The sequence below is a fragment of the Atractosteus spatula genome, chromosome 17 (assembly GCF_055471065.1).
Source record: "Atractosteus spatula isolate fAtrSpa1 chromosome 17, fAtrSpa1.hap1, whole genome shotgun sequence".
NCBI classification, from domain to species: Eukaryota; Metazoa; Chordata; class Actinopteri; order Semionotiformes; family Lepisosteidae; genus Atractosteus; species Atractosteus spatula.
Window position 1 is genome coordinate 14,984,624 of NC_142722.1, and position 15,388 is coordinate 15,000,011.

Below are 15,388 nucleotides of genomic sequence, written 5' to 3' on the forward strand. Positions count from 1 at the left end.
AAAGCATGTAAGATGTCCATGTTCAAGCTTGTGTGTGCAGAGTGCTTGTGACAGTAGGTCTTGTGATGAGTCGAGTGCCGGTTGAGTGCAGACGAGCAGTGCTGGTGGGGTGAAACGCTGTGTTTGTGCCAGGATCGAGGAGCTGACCTGTGGCGGGATGGTGGACCAGGTGCAGGAAGCCTTTGGAGAGACCATGACGTCCGTGGTGTCGCTATGTGCCCGCTACCCCATCGCCTGTGCCAACAGCATTGGCCTGCTCTGCACTATCCCATATACCAGGCAAGCACACGCCCTGCTTGTCACCACATTAGGCAGCTCAAGGAAGTGATGTGACCTGGAAATCTAAAGATCCATGCAGTCCTATCACACCCTTAACCTGCCTGCATCAAGGAGGTGGCAGTGACTGTATAGTGCATGGGGTCGTCATGATTTTTTAGTTCAATTTATCCAGAATAGTCCTGTCCTAATCTTTTAAGTAGCGTTTTAATTGATGCTCATATATTGGTGTGTGTCCTCATATATCGTGTGCGCGGGGGAGGCAGGTCCTCAGTGCGCGCGCGCGGGGGGGGAGGTGGGTCCTCGTGTGTGCGCGCGGGGGCGGGTCCTCGGTGTGTGCGCAGCGGGGGGGGGCGTGTCCTCGGTGTGCGAGGGCAGGTGAGAGCGAGCTGTTTCTGTTCCCCCTGCAGGAGCGAGGAGAAGTGCCTGGTGCGGAGCGGGCTCGTGCAGCTGATGGACCGCCTCTGCAGCCTGAGCGGCCAGCGAGACTGCAGCTCCAATGACAAGCAGACCAAGAAGCAGAAAGTCGCCACCATGGCCTGGGCAGCCTTCCAGGTCCTGGCCAACCGCTGCATCGAGTGGGAGAAAGTGGAAGGTGTGGCTGCAAAGATGTCACTTACTGTCACTGGATTGCAGGGAGAGAGATGTTTTATTGGACGCAGTCAAATTAAGCTTTTTATTTCAATAAGGGAAGGCCCGCCATGCTAGAGCATCTTATTTTCACCATACTTCCCCTGATCTGAAATCTCATTTCTCGCTATCAGTTTTCATATTTTTAGCACCGGAGAATTCATTTGGTTGACATTGCAGGTAACCTCTTTACCACCGGTGAATGCAGGAGATTTTCCAATGCTTTGTCGCTTGCTCTCTAGTTTGTAACGCTTGGCCAAAATTTCTTTGGTTTCATTTAGTTGGGAATCTGTTAGACAAATTCTGTGAGACAGGTATTCCTGGACCCATCTGGTTGTTGTTTCTCTACAATACAGCTCTTTATAAGCGCCACCATGTTTAAACGTCTGACTTTGCCCCCTATGTGGGAGTTTGGTTAATGTCTTCAGCTTTTAAAATATCAGATTCACTTGGTGGAAATTTTGCTAGTCTTCAAAAATCTCCAGAAAAAAAATCATTTGGTACTTTTACTTAACCTTACATTAATTCAACTCTACATGTCTGCACACGTATATATGTATTTTATTATGCATGATTTAGAAGTAGTAGTTAGTATTGGGTGTTGGCTTAAGACAGAGGAAGACCAGGATGCTTAACATGAATGAAACCTCGAGTCCACAATTAATCCACAATTTCTACTGATTTCCTTCATTACATTTTTTGCCTACTTTTAAGCAGTAAAGCATCCAAGCAGACTTGACTTTATAGCCCTACTTTAGAAATGGTTTTCCTAAAAAATACTTTTTTGTTCAATCCATATATTTTATAGGTATTATGAAACGGGCAAGGCACAGAAGATCAGGTCAAGATGTTATGTTGGAGTAAAGTGATATATGAATTAGCCCAGAATGTGGAGAAGGACATGCATGGCACTTGAATGAAAGCACAATATTTAAGGCATCAAATTGTTTTATAAATGAAAATGATAGCTGAAACAGTGCCCATAGAGAAATTGTACAGATTATACAATATTTTTCTAAATTACTTTGATGGTTATTGTAATAATAGAAAAGGGAGTAGAATAAACCGTGAAGAAATGAAGTGGTTCGATCTGAAATTCATGCGGTGCAGGGTGGAAGTTAATAATCCAGCGGTGATGCTGTCGCTTTTTATTCCAAAGGAGGGTCCACAGACGCAGTGCATTCTGGGTTGGCCCGTCAAGTCTCCAGCCTGCTGACCAATCATTTGGCTCGGGCCACAGAGTGTTGTGGGAACCAGGCAGCTGGAAATGACGCCCTGCAGGATGTGCTCAGCCTTCTGAATGACTTGTCCAGGTACTGATGTCTCAGCGGCTGATGGCCTCTTGGGCTGCACTTATTTGTCTTTAAATTTGAATTTGCCAATTTTATTAATTTCATCTCAGCACTCCTACTGACACTCAAGGGTAAAGTACAGCATGCATGCGTTCTCCGAAACGGGCTCTCGGGTCATCTGTGTACTTTTATTCTCTTGAGTGCGCAGCCCTAACAGCAGCGCTAAGGATCCCAATGGACGACTGGCCCAGGTTCAAACCCACAGCCTCTGGACTGGGCTCTCCCTGTGCTCTGAACAGAAGCTCTTGGGAGTCTGTCCTGTGGGAGTGGCCAAGTGGGCAAGGGCCAGTGCAGACGGCGTGGATAATAAGAAATGTTAATCAGAACTGGTTTAAAGCTTCACAACAGCAAAAGCTCATGTTATTCAACATTAAAACATAAGAAAAAATAACTGCAGCAAATAGGTCCAAATGCTTTGATGATTAAGTGCTGAACAGTAGGTTTTCAGGCAAGATCTTATTCATCTCAAGCTTGGTCAGACTGACTTTTTGTTTCCCGTGACATGAAAATCTTGTTTTTTTTAATATGGTTACAGCTTTCATTTTGGTTTTGGCATCTTCAAGAGTAGCATTCTTTACTCTGCTTGCATTTGCTGCTTGTGCATACGATCTGTAAATACTGGAACATATCTACAGCTTCAAACATTTCTTGCAACACATCTAAAATGCATTTTCCTTCAATGGGGCGGTCTATATGAGGTGTTCCGATGGATTTGTGTTTCAGGAGTCACATTGGGAAGGCCATCCTGAGCCAGCCGGCCTGCGTGTCCAAGCTGCTGTCTCTGCTGCTGGACCAGCGCCCCTCCCCCAAGCTGGTCCTCATCATCCTGCAGCTCTGCCGGGCTGCCCTGCCCCTCATGAGCGTGGAGGACTGTGGGAACGTGGAGCTGCCCCCGTGGAGCTACTCCATTCACACCCTGGACAACGAGCAGGAAGACTCCAGCGATCCGGCCTCCAAAATCGCGTCCCTGCTGCTGGCCAAGTTGGCGGACTACGTGGTGCCAGGTGGGGAGACGCCTTAGCTTATGCTAAAATGAGAAGCGCAGAATCCTTGTATCTTACGCAGTTTCACCATATGTCTGGTTTTGAAATGCACAGATCCAAAGTGATGACAAATGCCTTTAGCTGCATTGACTTGAGCTACATAGTATTACAATTAAATCCCTAATAATGTTAGCTTTGCTTGTGTCGGCACTGTTGTGTGGACCAGGATTCAGCTGCGTAGATCTCCTTACGTAGTAAGGCAGCACCTAAAGTATTCTTTATGTGTTTTGTGCTCTTAACCCGTTTAAGTTCATCTTGTAAGTTGATGTGTTCTGTGCAACCAAAACTTGAACTTAGAGAAATCTAAGGTGAAATTAACACAAGGCGTGTTATGGAGTTGGCAAAAACAATATTCAGCTGATGATTATAATTGAGTTGGAACTAACCTTTGGTACTGATACTTGGCAGTCAAAGGTTACCATTGAAGCACTTTTTATTTGTTTTTGTGGTCTGCAACTTCTGGCAAAGTGGTTACTTAATTCTACGTGCATTCTTTATCTAGATGTATTCACAAGACTGCTGTTCAAACTCACACTCGTTTTTCCCCAGTCTAGTATTTGTTTTCTAAAAGGTGCAGTACTCAGAGTGAGCGGAAACCGCTTCATTGTGAGCCTTGTTCCCCATGGTGGACGTGCCGGCAGTCCTGAACTCAGGGGACTGCTGCTGTTTGCCTGGGCCTTGCCGCAGTTGCGGTGTGTAATTCGGTTTTCGTTGCGAAGGCTGCCAGACGCTGCTGTCGCCCAGCTCTTCAGAGCCCGACACCAGCCTGACGCGCGCCAGCCCGAAGAGCTCCCTGAAGGTGGAGAAGGACGCGGGGGAGGAGGGGGAGGCCGTGGACGGCAAGCTGTCCATCTTCATCCACAAGCGGGAAGACCAGTCTTCCCATGAGGTGCTGCAGCCGCTGCTCAGGTAGGGAGTCTGCGGACCCAGAGAGGCCTTGGAGTCTCCAGCAGTGCAAGCAGTAGAGTTACACTTCCACCCCAGCAGAGATAACTGTGCCAAGTCACCCTCACTGCAGTTTAAGCCATTGAGAACCTCAGTGATGGGTGAAGTGTCCCCTTCTGTAGGTGAACTGCTTTGAGATGAAAAACACTTCAGAAATGTAAGCAGTCAATTTATCACTTGGATCCTATGCTTTTTTCTGTTAAATATGAAAGTACGAGTTTACTTTTGGACAGTACAAGTTTGTATTTTTCTACACACCTATTTCATGCTAAGGGGTCTGGTCTGAAAAGAAAAAAGTGTTTCCTTAACACCTCATTATTCTATGGAAATGTGGATCCATGATTAAGATGATGTGCTTAAGTCATCCCAGCTAAGTAATTTGTAAGAACTTCTACCTCCCCTTTGATTACATAAAGTAATATGATTATTCCTAGCCTTTAATTCAGTCAACCAAAAGCTAACTACTTGTATATCAGACCATTCTTTAATTTCTTTGCTCAGTGCTTTAAATGCTTTATTGACATTCATTCATTTACACTATGTATGTATTTTAAGGCAGCAGTGCTTAGTCTATTCTGGCTGACAAAAATGTCACGCAAAAACGGTCAGTTTTATTGGTTTTTTTTTCTTAACCTGTCTGTGAACTCCTTTGACTAACAGTTGGCCTCCCTTTTGGGAGAACTACTGCTTAGAGGTCAAATAGTGTGCTTCCAGTAAGTGCACCTTTGTATCCAGGATTAGCTTATTAAACAAGGTACTGTAAATGTAATTCATATCATCCTTGTCCAGTGAGGGGAGCCACAATGTTTCACTGTAGTTACCCAAAAATATCAATTTCAGTTTTGAAACAGTTGCATTCATTAAATTTTGCAACCTGTTAAAGTACTCTCAGAAAATGATGAGGGGAACTTTTGGCTTGGGAGATATGTGTAACGTTCACCAGTCCTGCAGTGGTTTGAGAACGCTCAGTGTGTTTTTAAAGTCTCAGCCTATGTTTTTCTTTTTCTGTCCCATGCTGCTCTGCAGTAGCTCAGAGGGCCGGCCCTTCCGCCTGGGCACAGGGGCCAACATGGAGAAAGTGGTGAAGATGGACAGAGACATGACCAAGGTGAGCAGGGCACAGGTAGACAGCAGGTCCTAGGGCTCCAGATAGTACCGATGATTGCACCTCTTCTCAATGCAATGAGTCAGAGACTGTACATTATAACATTCTGAATGAATAAAATATCAATTGTAAACCTATAGTAACATGAAAATCAGAAAGAAATTTTCCTAAATGAGTTCTGTTGTACATCTTAAAGATTTGCACTTAAGTTCTTTGTCTATGTTTTCTACTTATGTTTATTAGGGAATTTAAAGTCTTTTTTGATAAATTTTGGAGACGTGTAAGTGAACATACAAGGTAGACCATTCACAGAAAAGCAGGAGAGGAGGTGATCATTATGATGCCACCTTTTGCTGGATTTAAGGCACCAGCATCCGGCCAGGTTATGTAGATAAGGTCACGGGTTCTGGCCTTCTGGAAAGCAGGAAAAGTATCTGTATTGAGACTCAAGAAGTGGGTTTGCTGGAATATTTTATCAGGCGCCAGTCCAAGAAATGATTCGTGTTCAGTGGAATTTGTGTGCACTACTTGGCAAAGCTGTAAGTGCTTGGACACTGTGAGCTAGGGCACTGCTTTAATGAATAATAGTTTTTCTTTGGATGGCGTTTCAGCCCAATGATCCTGAAAACATTTATTTTAGCTTAGAAGTATCATTGTTTCAGTGGAAGGTGGGGGAATGCTTACACACCTTTCCTGTAGGAGAATCAATGAAAAGCAAATAAATTACATTTTTAGTCAAGTCTTATCATTAGTTTTCAATCTATTTAATCCCCTCTACTCTAAAGAGCAAAATCCATATCTAATCTTACATTTTCAGATCTGCCTAGTGTTGACCCAAGTTGCAATTAAACAGTTTTAACAAGGGCCTCAGAGTTACACTACAGGCAAACCCTTAAGGATGTCCCCTAGTACTTGTTTTGCTTCAGGCACTAAAAAAGCATTCCAGCAGGGGTCCCATCTGCGAGCTTGTCCAGCAGTGCTCTCATGGCTCTGTGTTGTAGAGTGGTCACTGTGAGGTCATCACAGAGGAGGCAGCAGCAGCCCTGCGCAAGGCCACCAAGTGGGCACAGTCGGGGCTGATAGTCAGCGTGGGGCCGCCCGTGGAGACCCTCAGCCAGGAGAACGCCAGCGGGCTGTCCACTGGGGACAAGAAGAAAACAGCCCAGACTGCTATTTGCAGAGAGAGAAACACTGAACTGGCAAGGTGAGAAAGGGCTCAAAAGACAGGACCTGGCAAAGCTTAGTTTGCAAAGTGCATTTCCATTCCATAAACAGACATTTAATCATCAGACTGGTTTTGCAAGTTTCATTTTATTGTGTTTCTTTACAATTGTCTGCCAAGTGTTCTGCCTGTTCTTCTGTGAGGATACTCCCGTTTGGGGTTTGGTAAAACACTTGAACTGTGGACTAGCTGTCCTAGGACAGAGGCACATGACTGCTACCTTTATTTTTCCACGTGTGAAAGAGGCCTTGCTCTCTGCAGGTCGGATCCAGTCAGACCCTTCATCAGCGGCCATGTGGCCAACAGCATGGCGGCGGAGGTGATCGCCCTGCTGCACGGGCTCCTCACAGCGCCAGAGTCCAACACCGCCCAGATCTGGACAAGCACTGCCGAAAAGGTCATCACCAGCTGAATGGCATGTCGTTGTCGTGTTCAAAACAGTCGCACAATTCATGAAAAACAGGGTGCATGGGTTACTGATGGATGAATTGTGGAATCTATTTCCAAACATTCTATAGTACCTTTCCTTAAAATGTAACTCTCCTACCCATTTAATCCTTATGTCCCATCAGTCATACCCAGCAGCCATATCACTCTGCAACTCACAACTGGCAACCCACTGAAGCTAAGCAGGTGTGAGCCTGGTCAGTACCTGGATGGGAGACCTCCTGGGAAAAACTAAGGCTGCTGCTGGGTTGTTAGTGGGGCCAGCGGGGGGCGCTCACCCTGTGGTCCATGTGGGTCCTAATGCCCCAGTATAGTGACGGGGACACTATACTGTAAACAGGCGCCGTCCTTCGGATGAGACGTAAAACCGAGGTCCTGACTCTCTGTGGTCAAAATCCCAGGGTGTTTCCTGATGGTTTCTGAGTGACCAGCAACTGGTCGAGCGGTGTGCAAGAGGCACACTGTGGCCTCTTTTCTATTGCTCCTCGTCGTGTATTGGGAATGTTCAACAAACACGTCGCTGCCAAGTGGTGCCGGTGCCAGGGCTGGCTCCCGCTGCAGTGGATCCAGCGTGTGTCTGTGCTGTCGACAGGTGCTCTCTCGGGCTCTGATGTACATCCCCCAGCTGGGAAAGTTTGCGGAGAGCATCCTGGAGAACGGCAGCAGCAGCGGCCGGAAGCTGGCCAGGCTGCAGGCCACGGCTCGCCAGGCTGTGGCAGCTCTGTGCGCCCTGGGAGGATTCAAGGAGACCATCAAGATTGGGTCGGAAGTCCAGGTGAGATCGAGCAGCTGCGCCACTTACGTCTTAGTGGTTTAAGACTACATGGTTTAATGTTTAATCAACATTGATTTACCACAGTATGCAGATTGTGCATGTTTTCTAAACTTCTCTAAACTGCTGAAATAAATCCTTTAGAATTTATTTTTAGGACTGCAGTGGGGAAAAAAATGAACATTTCTGGTTTAGCGTACATAGTTTTATTACTTTATGATGAGTTATTCTTTAATACTTAATGCATTGGTTCAAAGCTTCATTAATTATCAAATCTGTAAAGGAATGTAAAAAATCATTCCTGAAAAAAGCGGCTCATCCATGTTTTTGAATTTCAGTCATTAGTAAAAGCAATGAGTGACAGCCACTCCCTGGCTCGGCCTATTCTCCTGCTGTCCCACAGGTGGTGGGCAAGGGCATCCTGGGCAGCGTGGGTGTTGTAATGTCCATCAACGAGCAGGAAGGCATCGCCACCGTGAAGTTCCCCTCCTCGGACTACAGGAAGGACTGCAAGGCCTCTGACGTTCTGACTGTCCCAATATCCCGTCTCTGCACCCCCCGATCAGAGGTGATTCTCGTCTGCATGCTCTCAGGAAGTGCAACGTAAAGCTGTTTCTGCACGGGAATGTTCCTTTGTAAATAACATATTCCTACTTTTCAAAAGGTTCACAGTATTTTAGACTGATTTTCTCATGAAAAGACATGCAGAGAAACAGCACCCCCTGCAGGCTGTCAGTGACATCAGTGAGGGACTCTTCCAGACAGCTCTGAATCTCCTGTGCATCTCTGTTGAACTTGTAGTGTGTCAGAAGATGAGCGGCCATTCTAAAATTGAAAACGAATGGGTCTTGATGGTTGCACATTTAAACTAGGAGGTGTCACCCCCCCGGCTCCTGTAAATGATGTCAGTGTGTGCTCTTGTAGGCTCTGCCGCTGTACAAGCTGTCCATCACAGAGAAGGTGGTTCAGGCGGTGCAGTCCATGCTGCTGCCACAGGAGGGCAGCCTGTCGATTCACACCTCCCTGCCTGCCTCTGGAGACGGCTCCAGCCCTGTCATGGCTGCTGTTCGCCTCCTGGCAGAGATCAGAACCAGGTGAGTTCTCCCTCAGAACAGTAGAGCTAGTTGCAGTTTAACTTTGACCATTGTAACTATGTGCTATTAGTCCAAGCACAGGGCTCCTTTAATCCACAGATTGTTTGATATTGTTCCTAAAATAAAACAAACGTTTCTTTGCTGGCGCTCGGATAGTAACATTTTTAATTTGCCGCTGTCATCTCTTGATTAAATGTCGTCTGACCGGCCCTCATGCTCTCTGTTCTGTGTGCCCCAGGGCCTGTCTGGTGATGGCGCAGCTCCTGGAGGACAGCTCCTTCTGCGAGGAGTTTATACAGCAGTGCCCTGCTGCCGTGGAGGTGCTCAACCTCGTGGCCCAGGAGTGCAGCCCTGGTGAGTGTCTGCACTCTGCGGGTGACAGAACTCGGCCCCTCTCTCTCTCCGCGCACCGGTACAGTACACAGAACTGTCCGCCACCCTGGTACCTCACTGTTAGTGTCTTTTTTCTCATGTTGAAAGGCCACAAAGTGCCTGCAGATTTGCAGATTGTAAGTAGCTGCTTACTGTAATTGTGTAACTCACCTGCGGTATTCACTTCTGCTTGGTAGGTATCTGTGCTCACGTTGAGGCACGGTTAAATGAAAATTGAAACCACGGAAGTGGACCTAACATTTTTTTGGTAGCCCATAGAGCTAAATAAGCTGTCAAGTGATTTAGCAACTATAGACCAGTTCTACCCTAACAGGGGCTTATCAGTACGGTGTGCTCTGGTTTCATTTTTCATGACATATCTAGATTTGTGTAAAGACAGGCTGGCAGAGAGGGGGTAATAACCAGTAACTGAGCAGTCGTTTGATTCCCAGGAGAGAGGCTGAGTGTGGTGGAGGCTCAGTGTGAGAGAGTCCGGATGCTGTATCGTGACTGCGCACGCCCCCCTCCTCCTCCTCTTCAGACCGACAGGACGCAGGTGAGAGGAACCTGCATTTCGCCACTGGCTCGAGTTGACACATATCCAAATAAAACTCGTTTTCTTAAAATACCTGCAATGCGTTTTGACATCCGCTATCCTGGAGAAGGATCCGTTCCAGATATTCTACTCATTTGTTCAGACTGTACAGAATATGCGGCGGATGGGTATGGGAGGGCAGTGGACCATAGTGGCAGCATTCTGGTCTCATAACTTGGGTCTTGGGTTCAAGCCCCCGCTATTGTACCTTGAATGAGGTGCTGTACTGTTTGCTCCAGCTCTCCCAGTTCTGTAAGTGGGGCCCTGCATTGCTTGGGGATGTCCCCTGCACTGGATCAGCAGAGGGGGGCACTGTAGTCCATTCAAGCCCACAGAAATCAGGAAAAGCTCTGGCCTGATTAGCCAGTGTGGTTTGGACACTTTGTAGAAGTGAAGGAATGTCATTCTTAAAACCACAACAGCATCTACTTTTTTTTTCTGGTGTGCTTGCGAAGTCACTTGAGGCAATGCAATTATATTTCAGTCATACGAAATACAGTATCTTGAAGACTGTTCTGTACCCAGATCGCGCTCTGCATGCTTTTTAAAAATGCATAAGATGAATTTTCTAATCTATGGTTTATGTATTCAACCAAATGTTACAAATTGTTTTAATAAATAATTAATTTCATTTTTATGCATTTCATTTATTGCATTTTACCTATTAATTCCTTAGGGCGCTTACTGCTTCCCTGTTTTCACAAGTTTGTTTGCTGCCCTGACTTTGTGCATGTACATGCTGCACCAAAAAATATAATCAAAGTTATATAACAGCATGTGCTGAATTTGACAATAACCCCAGATACTTTAAAATTGAAGTGGGTGCTGATTCTTGTGGTTTTGTTCCTGTGTGATTGTCGTAGCGACCCCACACTTCTGACCAGTCTATACAAACAAGTAGATAAGATCAGTCTCATTAAGAAACAGAGTTTTTGTTCAACACTTAAGTAATTACAACACAAGTAATTCTTCCTATTCCAAACAAGGGGCGAACCATCTCAGTGTTGTCTTCACTGATTCCCATCCGGTCAATTGTGAGAATATTACTGTTAATGAAAAGAGTTTTAAAAAAAACAGCTCGGTTTTACGGATGCTCAAGAGCCATGTAGAGAACTGCAGGTGTGCTGCCGTTGTGAACATGTCCAGATTTCCCTGTCTGGTGTCTTCGCAGCCCAAGGAGATCACGTGGAGCCCGTCTCGCGTGTTCCCCCCGGTGCGCGCCTGCATGTTCTCCTCTCGCCTGACCTCCGTCACTTTCCTGGCTGACCCCAGCGCCGGAGGGGGCCTTCCCCGCGGCACCTTCATCTATGCCACCTCCCCCGTCCCCGTTCAGGTGAGCAGCAGGGCGCTGACTTGAAGGTGCCCAGCTTTAGCTTGGAACAAGGGGAGGGGACTTGACCACTTGCAGGCAAGCTCTGGCTCAGCTGTGGTGCTTGTCTGCTTGTATCCTGCCAGGCTCCTTCTTTCTACTGGGAGATCGAGATCGTTTCCTATGGAGATTCAGATGACGACAGCGGACCCATTGTGTCCTTTGGCTTTGCTACTGAAGCTGAGAAGAGAGATGGCGCCTGGACAAATCCCGTGGGCACCTGCCTTTTCCACAAGTGGGTGCCGATGTGAATTAGTGCGAAGTAGACACCAGAGGCGTCTTTCTCGAACTTAGATCTGATGGGAAAAGTTCGAATCTGCTCTGGGTTTTGACTGACTGTTAAAAACCCAGTGGCTGTGGGCAGGCACTTGTCATCATGGCGGTATCTGTTGCTCTGTTGCAGCAATGGAAGGGCGGTGCACTACAACGGCTCCAGCCTGCTGCAGTGGAAAAGTGTGAGGCTGGATGTGGCTCTTGTCCCTGGTAAGAAGCTCTGCCATTTCCCTTTTGGTGCTTCAGTGCAGGTCCAGTTTCTCAGTTCTCACTGAAACTGGAATAGGCGTCAGCAGTTGAAAGTAAGGTGAAAGCAGGGGCTCTCAGCTTGGGATCCAAAGAAACGTTTGCTTCGGAAATGTGCTCTCCAAGGGGAAGGGGGTGGTCTGACGGTCTGCCCCTCCCCTCAGGTGACGTTGCAGGGATTGGCTGGGAGCGCTCCGAAGGGACACCCCCTCCCCCGGGGCAGGCCGCCAAGGGCAGGGTCTACTTCACCTACTGCGGTCAGCGCCTGGCCCCCTTCCTGGAGGACGTGTCCGGGGGCATGTGGCCGCTGGTACACATTCAGAAGAAGGTTGGTGACGGGACATGCCTGGCTGCTCAGGAAATGCTCAGGAGCGCTGAAAGTTTAACGTCCTGTTGTCTCATCTGTTCACATTCGTTCACTTCCACGACCAGCTGTAGGAAAAGAATTGCATGGGTCAATTTCAGAATTGCTCGGGGTGGCGGTAGTTGCAGCTGAGGAAGATCATATCGTTATGATGTCACTTTCTAGCCTGTTCATCAGAGTTGCTTTAGTGCAGTGTTAAAGCTCAGAGTGCAGTTCTATGTAATGTGAATCAAATATGGCACAACGGTAGTACATCGTAAATCCACACTGATAATTTAGGATTTATTATACAGCCACCCGACATGGACTCGCCAGTTGTTTGCGTTTTCCTCTGGCTCGCCTACTGGCGCTCATCTTCTGACATGCAGCAAACTCCACCGCTCCGGACAGGAAGGAGTCAAACGGCACAATGTCATATTTCACTGTAGGAGTGAGTGGGGGAAAGGAGTCACATTAACCTCTTTCCTGGTTCTTATACACACTTTCATGTTTTCATATGTTTTTTTAATCGTAAAAATGGTTATTTCTTCTGCTCCAGAACACCAAAATCCGCGCCAACTTCGGGTGCCGCCCGTTCGCCTACGCTGAGGGCCAGGCGCATCGGAATGCGGCAGACATGTGCATTGACCTGGCCGAGGAGATCAGTGCCAACTTCGAGGCGCTGCCCTTTGCGATGGCCTCCGACAGCGACAACGATGCCGGCGCCAGCGTGGCATCTGACTCGGGGTCACACGGACCGCCCTGCAGGATCGCCGCGGTCGCCACTGCCCTGCAACGTCTGTTCCACATTTTGATAACTTCTGAAAACCTAGGGGTTCTTTCTGGTGTTAGAAGTACAGAACAGTTCAGAGCAGGATATTGCAAATCTCTGTGGGTGTATCATTGTGTTGCTCATTATCTGAGGTGAGGCTAAGTCGATAGTCAGTCTGTCAGCTGTGAAGAGCGTTTGCAGTTGATGTGATGTAACAGTCTGCGCCCTGTCTGCCATTCCTGGGCAACCACACTGCCATCCTGCTGCTTCCTGATGTAAAGTGGTACCAGAGTTATAACTACAACCAGTGTAGTCTGAACATATCCAGGAGTCATTGATTATCGATTTAGTTTGGTAACTAACAAACTCCCTCATCAAGGGGTAGCAGTTTAAAGTTTACCGGTCTGTGTCAGCATTTCTGTTTGCCCTCTGCCTGCTATCTGTGGAAGTCTGTGAAAGGTTGACCCTGTCTCCTGTCCTGCAGAGTACAACAGTGGCGACTCCTGCCACTACAAGCTGGAGCTGAGCTACGAGAACCTCATCACCTCGGGGCCGGACCCCCACCCCCCTCCCATCGCCGACGACGAAAGCGACGATGACGAAGATGACGATATCCCGAGGGTGAGTGACTCTCGGGGGCTAGCCGTAATAAATGTGGTGCACCAGTGGTGGTGTGGAGTTTGGATGCCACGTTACAAAAGGATTTTGACTGGGCCCCTTCATAATCTTCTCTGTTGAAGTTTTAAAAGGTTCAGGTCATTCAGCCAGTCAGTGTTGGACAGTCCTTCAAGCATTGGACTGTGTCTGGTTGTTCTTCTCTGGACTGATTCAGCGCAGCAATTTTTCTGTGAAGTACTGACCAAACTTGTATACAGTATTCTGAATGAGCCTGACTTATACATTATTTGAACATAACATCACTTGCTTCCAACAATATATCATATAATTTTGTTAACCTTTTTACTTGCTTCCCCATCTTGTCTAAAAGATGTAAATGATGTGTCGGCATAAAGTAGCCTCTTCTATCAGTGCTTCTTATTTTGTGTGTTTAGTTTGTTTTTGCTACTGTACCTGCATGTAAAACCCACGTATTTCTGTCCCAGGTGGAAAGAAACTAAACAGGCCTGTCTCTTGCAGGAGGACCACTACGCCCTCCTAGTCAAGGCCTGGGAGACCAAGGTCTTTCCAACCATTCGCAGGCGATTCCGCAACGAAGCCGAGAGGAAATCCGGTCTGGATCAAATCAAAGGAGCGCTGCAGCTTGGTGAGCTCAGGCACAGCTGTCTGTTTGAGCCTTTGAGTTAGCTGTGTGCTACCATGCAGGGCTTGGACTGACCAAAGAGTTGTTTGTTCTTCATGTTATGATCAGCAGTGACCTATCTGTCAGTAATCACTATTATACTGTCTGGATGCCATCTTATGTCTTTGTCTTTCTGCCAGCTATCCTATGGTGCAAAAACAGCTAATTTTCCTCATGGCGCCAGAAGTCATCTCAATTTTAAGACTTAGACATGGTGATTAACATGAGGGTAAACAATATATCATGGTGTCCAGATGAGTTCGCAATTTAGTATTTAGATATATCCCCCACATTGACCTATATCCGATTCCAAACACTGGTGCAAGCCTACAGGGCCTCCATTTGGACTGCACCAGCATTCCTGCAGACCACTGCCAGGACACCGAGAGCTGGTGTCTCAGGCCGGCTGATACTGCAGGGCTGCAGGTCAAAGGTCTCTATGCTGGCCCACTGTGGAGGAATGACCTACCTGCCACAGTCAGAGCCAGAGACTCACTCACCATCCTCTGAGAAACTGAAAACTCATGTCTTCAAGTCGTACTTAACCCCAGAGGCCCATGACTGACCCCTCTTACTGACTGTGCCCCATGTTGTTCCTCCCTGTCTGTCAGGCAGCACTAAAAAACCCATCACACTGGACAACATCCTCCTGCTTACTTAAGGTTGAGATTGCTGTTTTCTGTGGTTTTATTGTTTTACGGTGCTGTTGTATGCACACTTGTATACATCTTGGCTGGATGCAATTGTAAGACAGTTTGGATGCACGCGTCTGCTAAATGAACAGATGTATTTGCTGAAATAAAAGTGGCTTGAAAGCAGTCTGTAATTTACCAGACTTGTGTGGTGGAAGGGTGAATGGCATGATGTCTGTGAATCCTCTGCAGGTATGGTGGACATTGCTCGGCAGACCGTGGAGTTTCTCTATGAGGAGAATGGTGGGATTCCAAGAGACCTGTACCTCCCCACCATTGAAGACATCAAAGATGAGGCCAACAAATTCACTATTGATAAAGTTCGTAAAGGTAAAGATCACTCCTGGCATCCATGTAGATACAAAAGAGCATCCAGTCCAGCTTTCTCAGGAGAATGTAAACAACCTTTTCAGAAATTCAAACCCATAGTCCCACAATGGTGTAAAATTGTACAGGAAATCAGGCTGCTCATATAAAGACCAGTATTACCCAGTTTGTTTTATCGTTTCCCTCATCACATCACTAGATCCATCCAGATAA

The 15,388-nt window shown here is 47.0% G+C and overlaps 1 protein-coding gene across 4 annotated transcripts in view; it reads left to right on the forward strand.

Moving 5' to 3' along the window:
• The window catches only part of hectd4 (HECT domain containing E3 ubiquitin protein ligase 4), an 87,778-nt gene that overhangs the window by 53,581 nt on the left and 18,809 nt on the right, over positions 1-15,388 (forward strand). For all 4 annotated transcript variants that reach the window (XM_088935601.1, XM_088935602.1, XM_088935603.1 and 1 more), the window contains exons 33-53: positions 133-279; positions 687-871; positions 2,066-2,219; positions 2,982-3,262; positions 4,021-4,210; positions 5,273-5,354; positions 6,353-6,555; positions 6,835-6,970; positions 7,613-7,795; positions 8,196-8,360; positions 8,717-8,886; positions 9,125-9,240; positions 9,711-9,814; positions 11,025-11,186; positions 11,309-11,457; positions 11,626-11,705; positions 11,906-12,069; positions 12,644-12,881; positions 13,341-13,477; positions 13,994-14,120; positions 15,041-15,178. In XM_088935601.1, the coding sequence (XP_088791727.1) occupies positions 133-279; positions 687-871; positions 2,066-2,219; positions 2,982-3,262; positions 4,021-4,210; positions 5,273-5,354; positions 6,353-6,555; positions 6,835-6,970; positions 7,613-7,795; positions 8,196-8,360; positions 8,717-8,886; positions 9,125-9,240; positions 9,711-9,814; positions 11,025-11,186; positions 11,309-11,457; positions 11,626-11,705; positions 11,906-12,069; positions 12,644-12,881; positions 13,341-13,477; positions 13,994-14,120; positions 15,041-15,178 (3,311 nt within the window). The remainder of the gene's footprint in view (positions 1-132; positions 280-686; positions 872-2,065; positions 2,220-2,981; positions 3,263-4,020; positions 4,211-5,272; positions 5,355-6,352; positions 6,556-6,834; positions 6,971-7,612; positions 7,796-8,195; positions 8,361-8,716; positions 8,887-9,124; positions 9,241-9,710; positions 9,815-11,024; positions 11,187-11,308; positions 11,458-11,625; positions 11,706-11,905; positions 12,070-12,643; positions 12,882-13,340; positions 13,478-13,993; positions 14,121-15,040; positions 15,179-15,388) is intronic.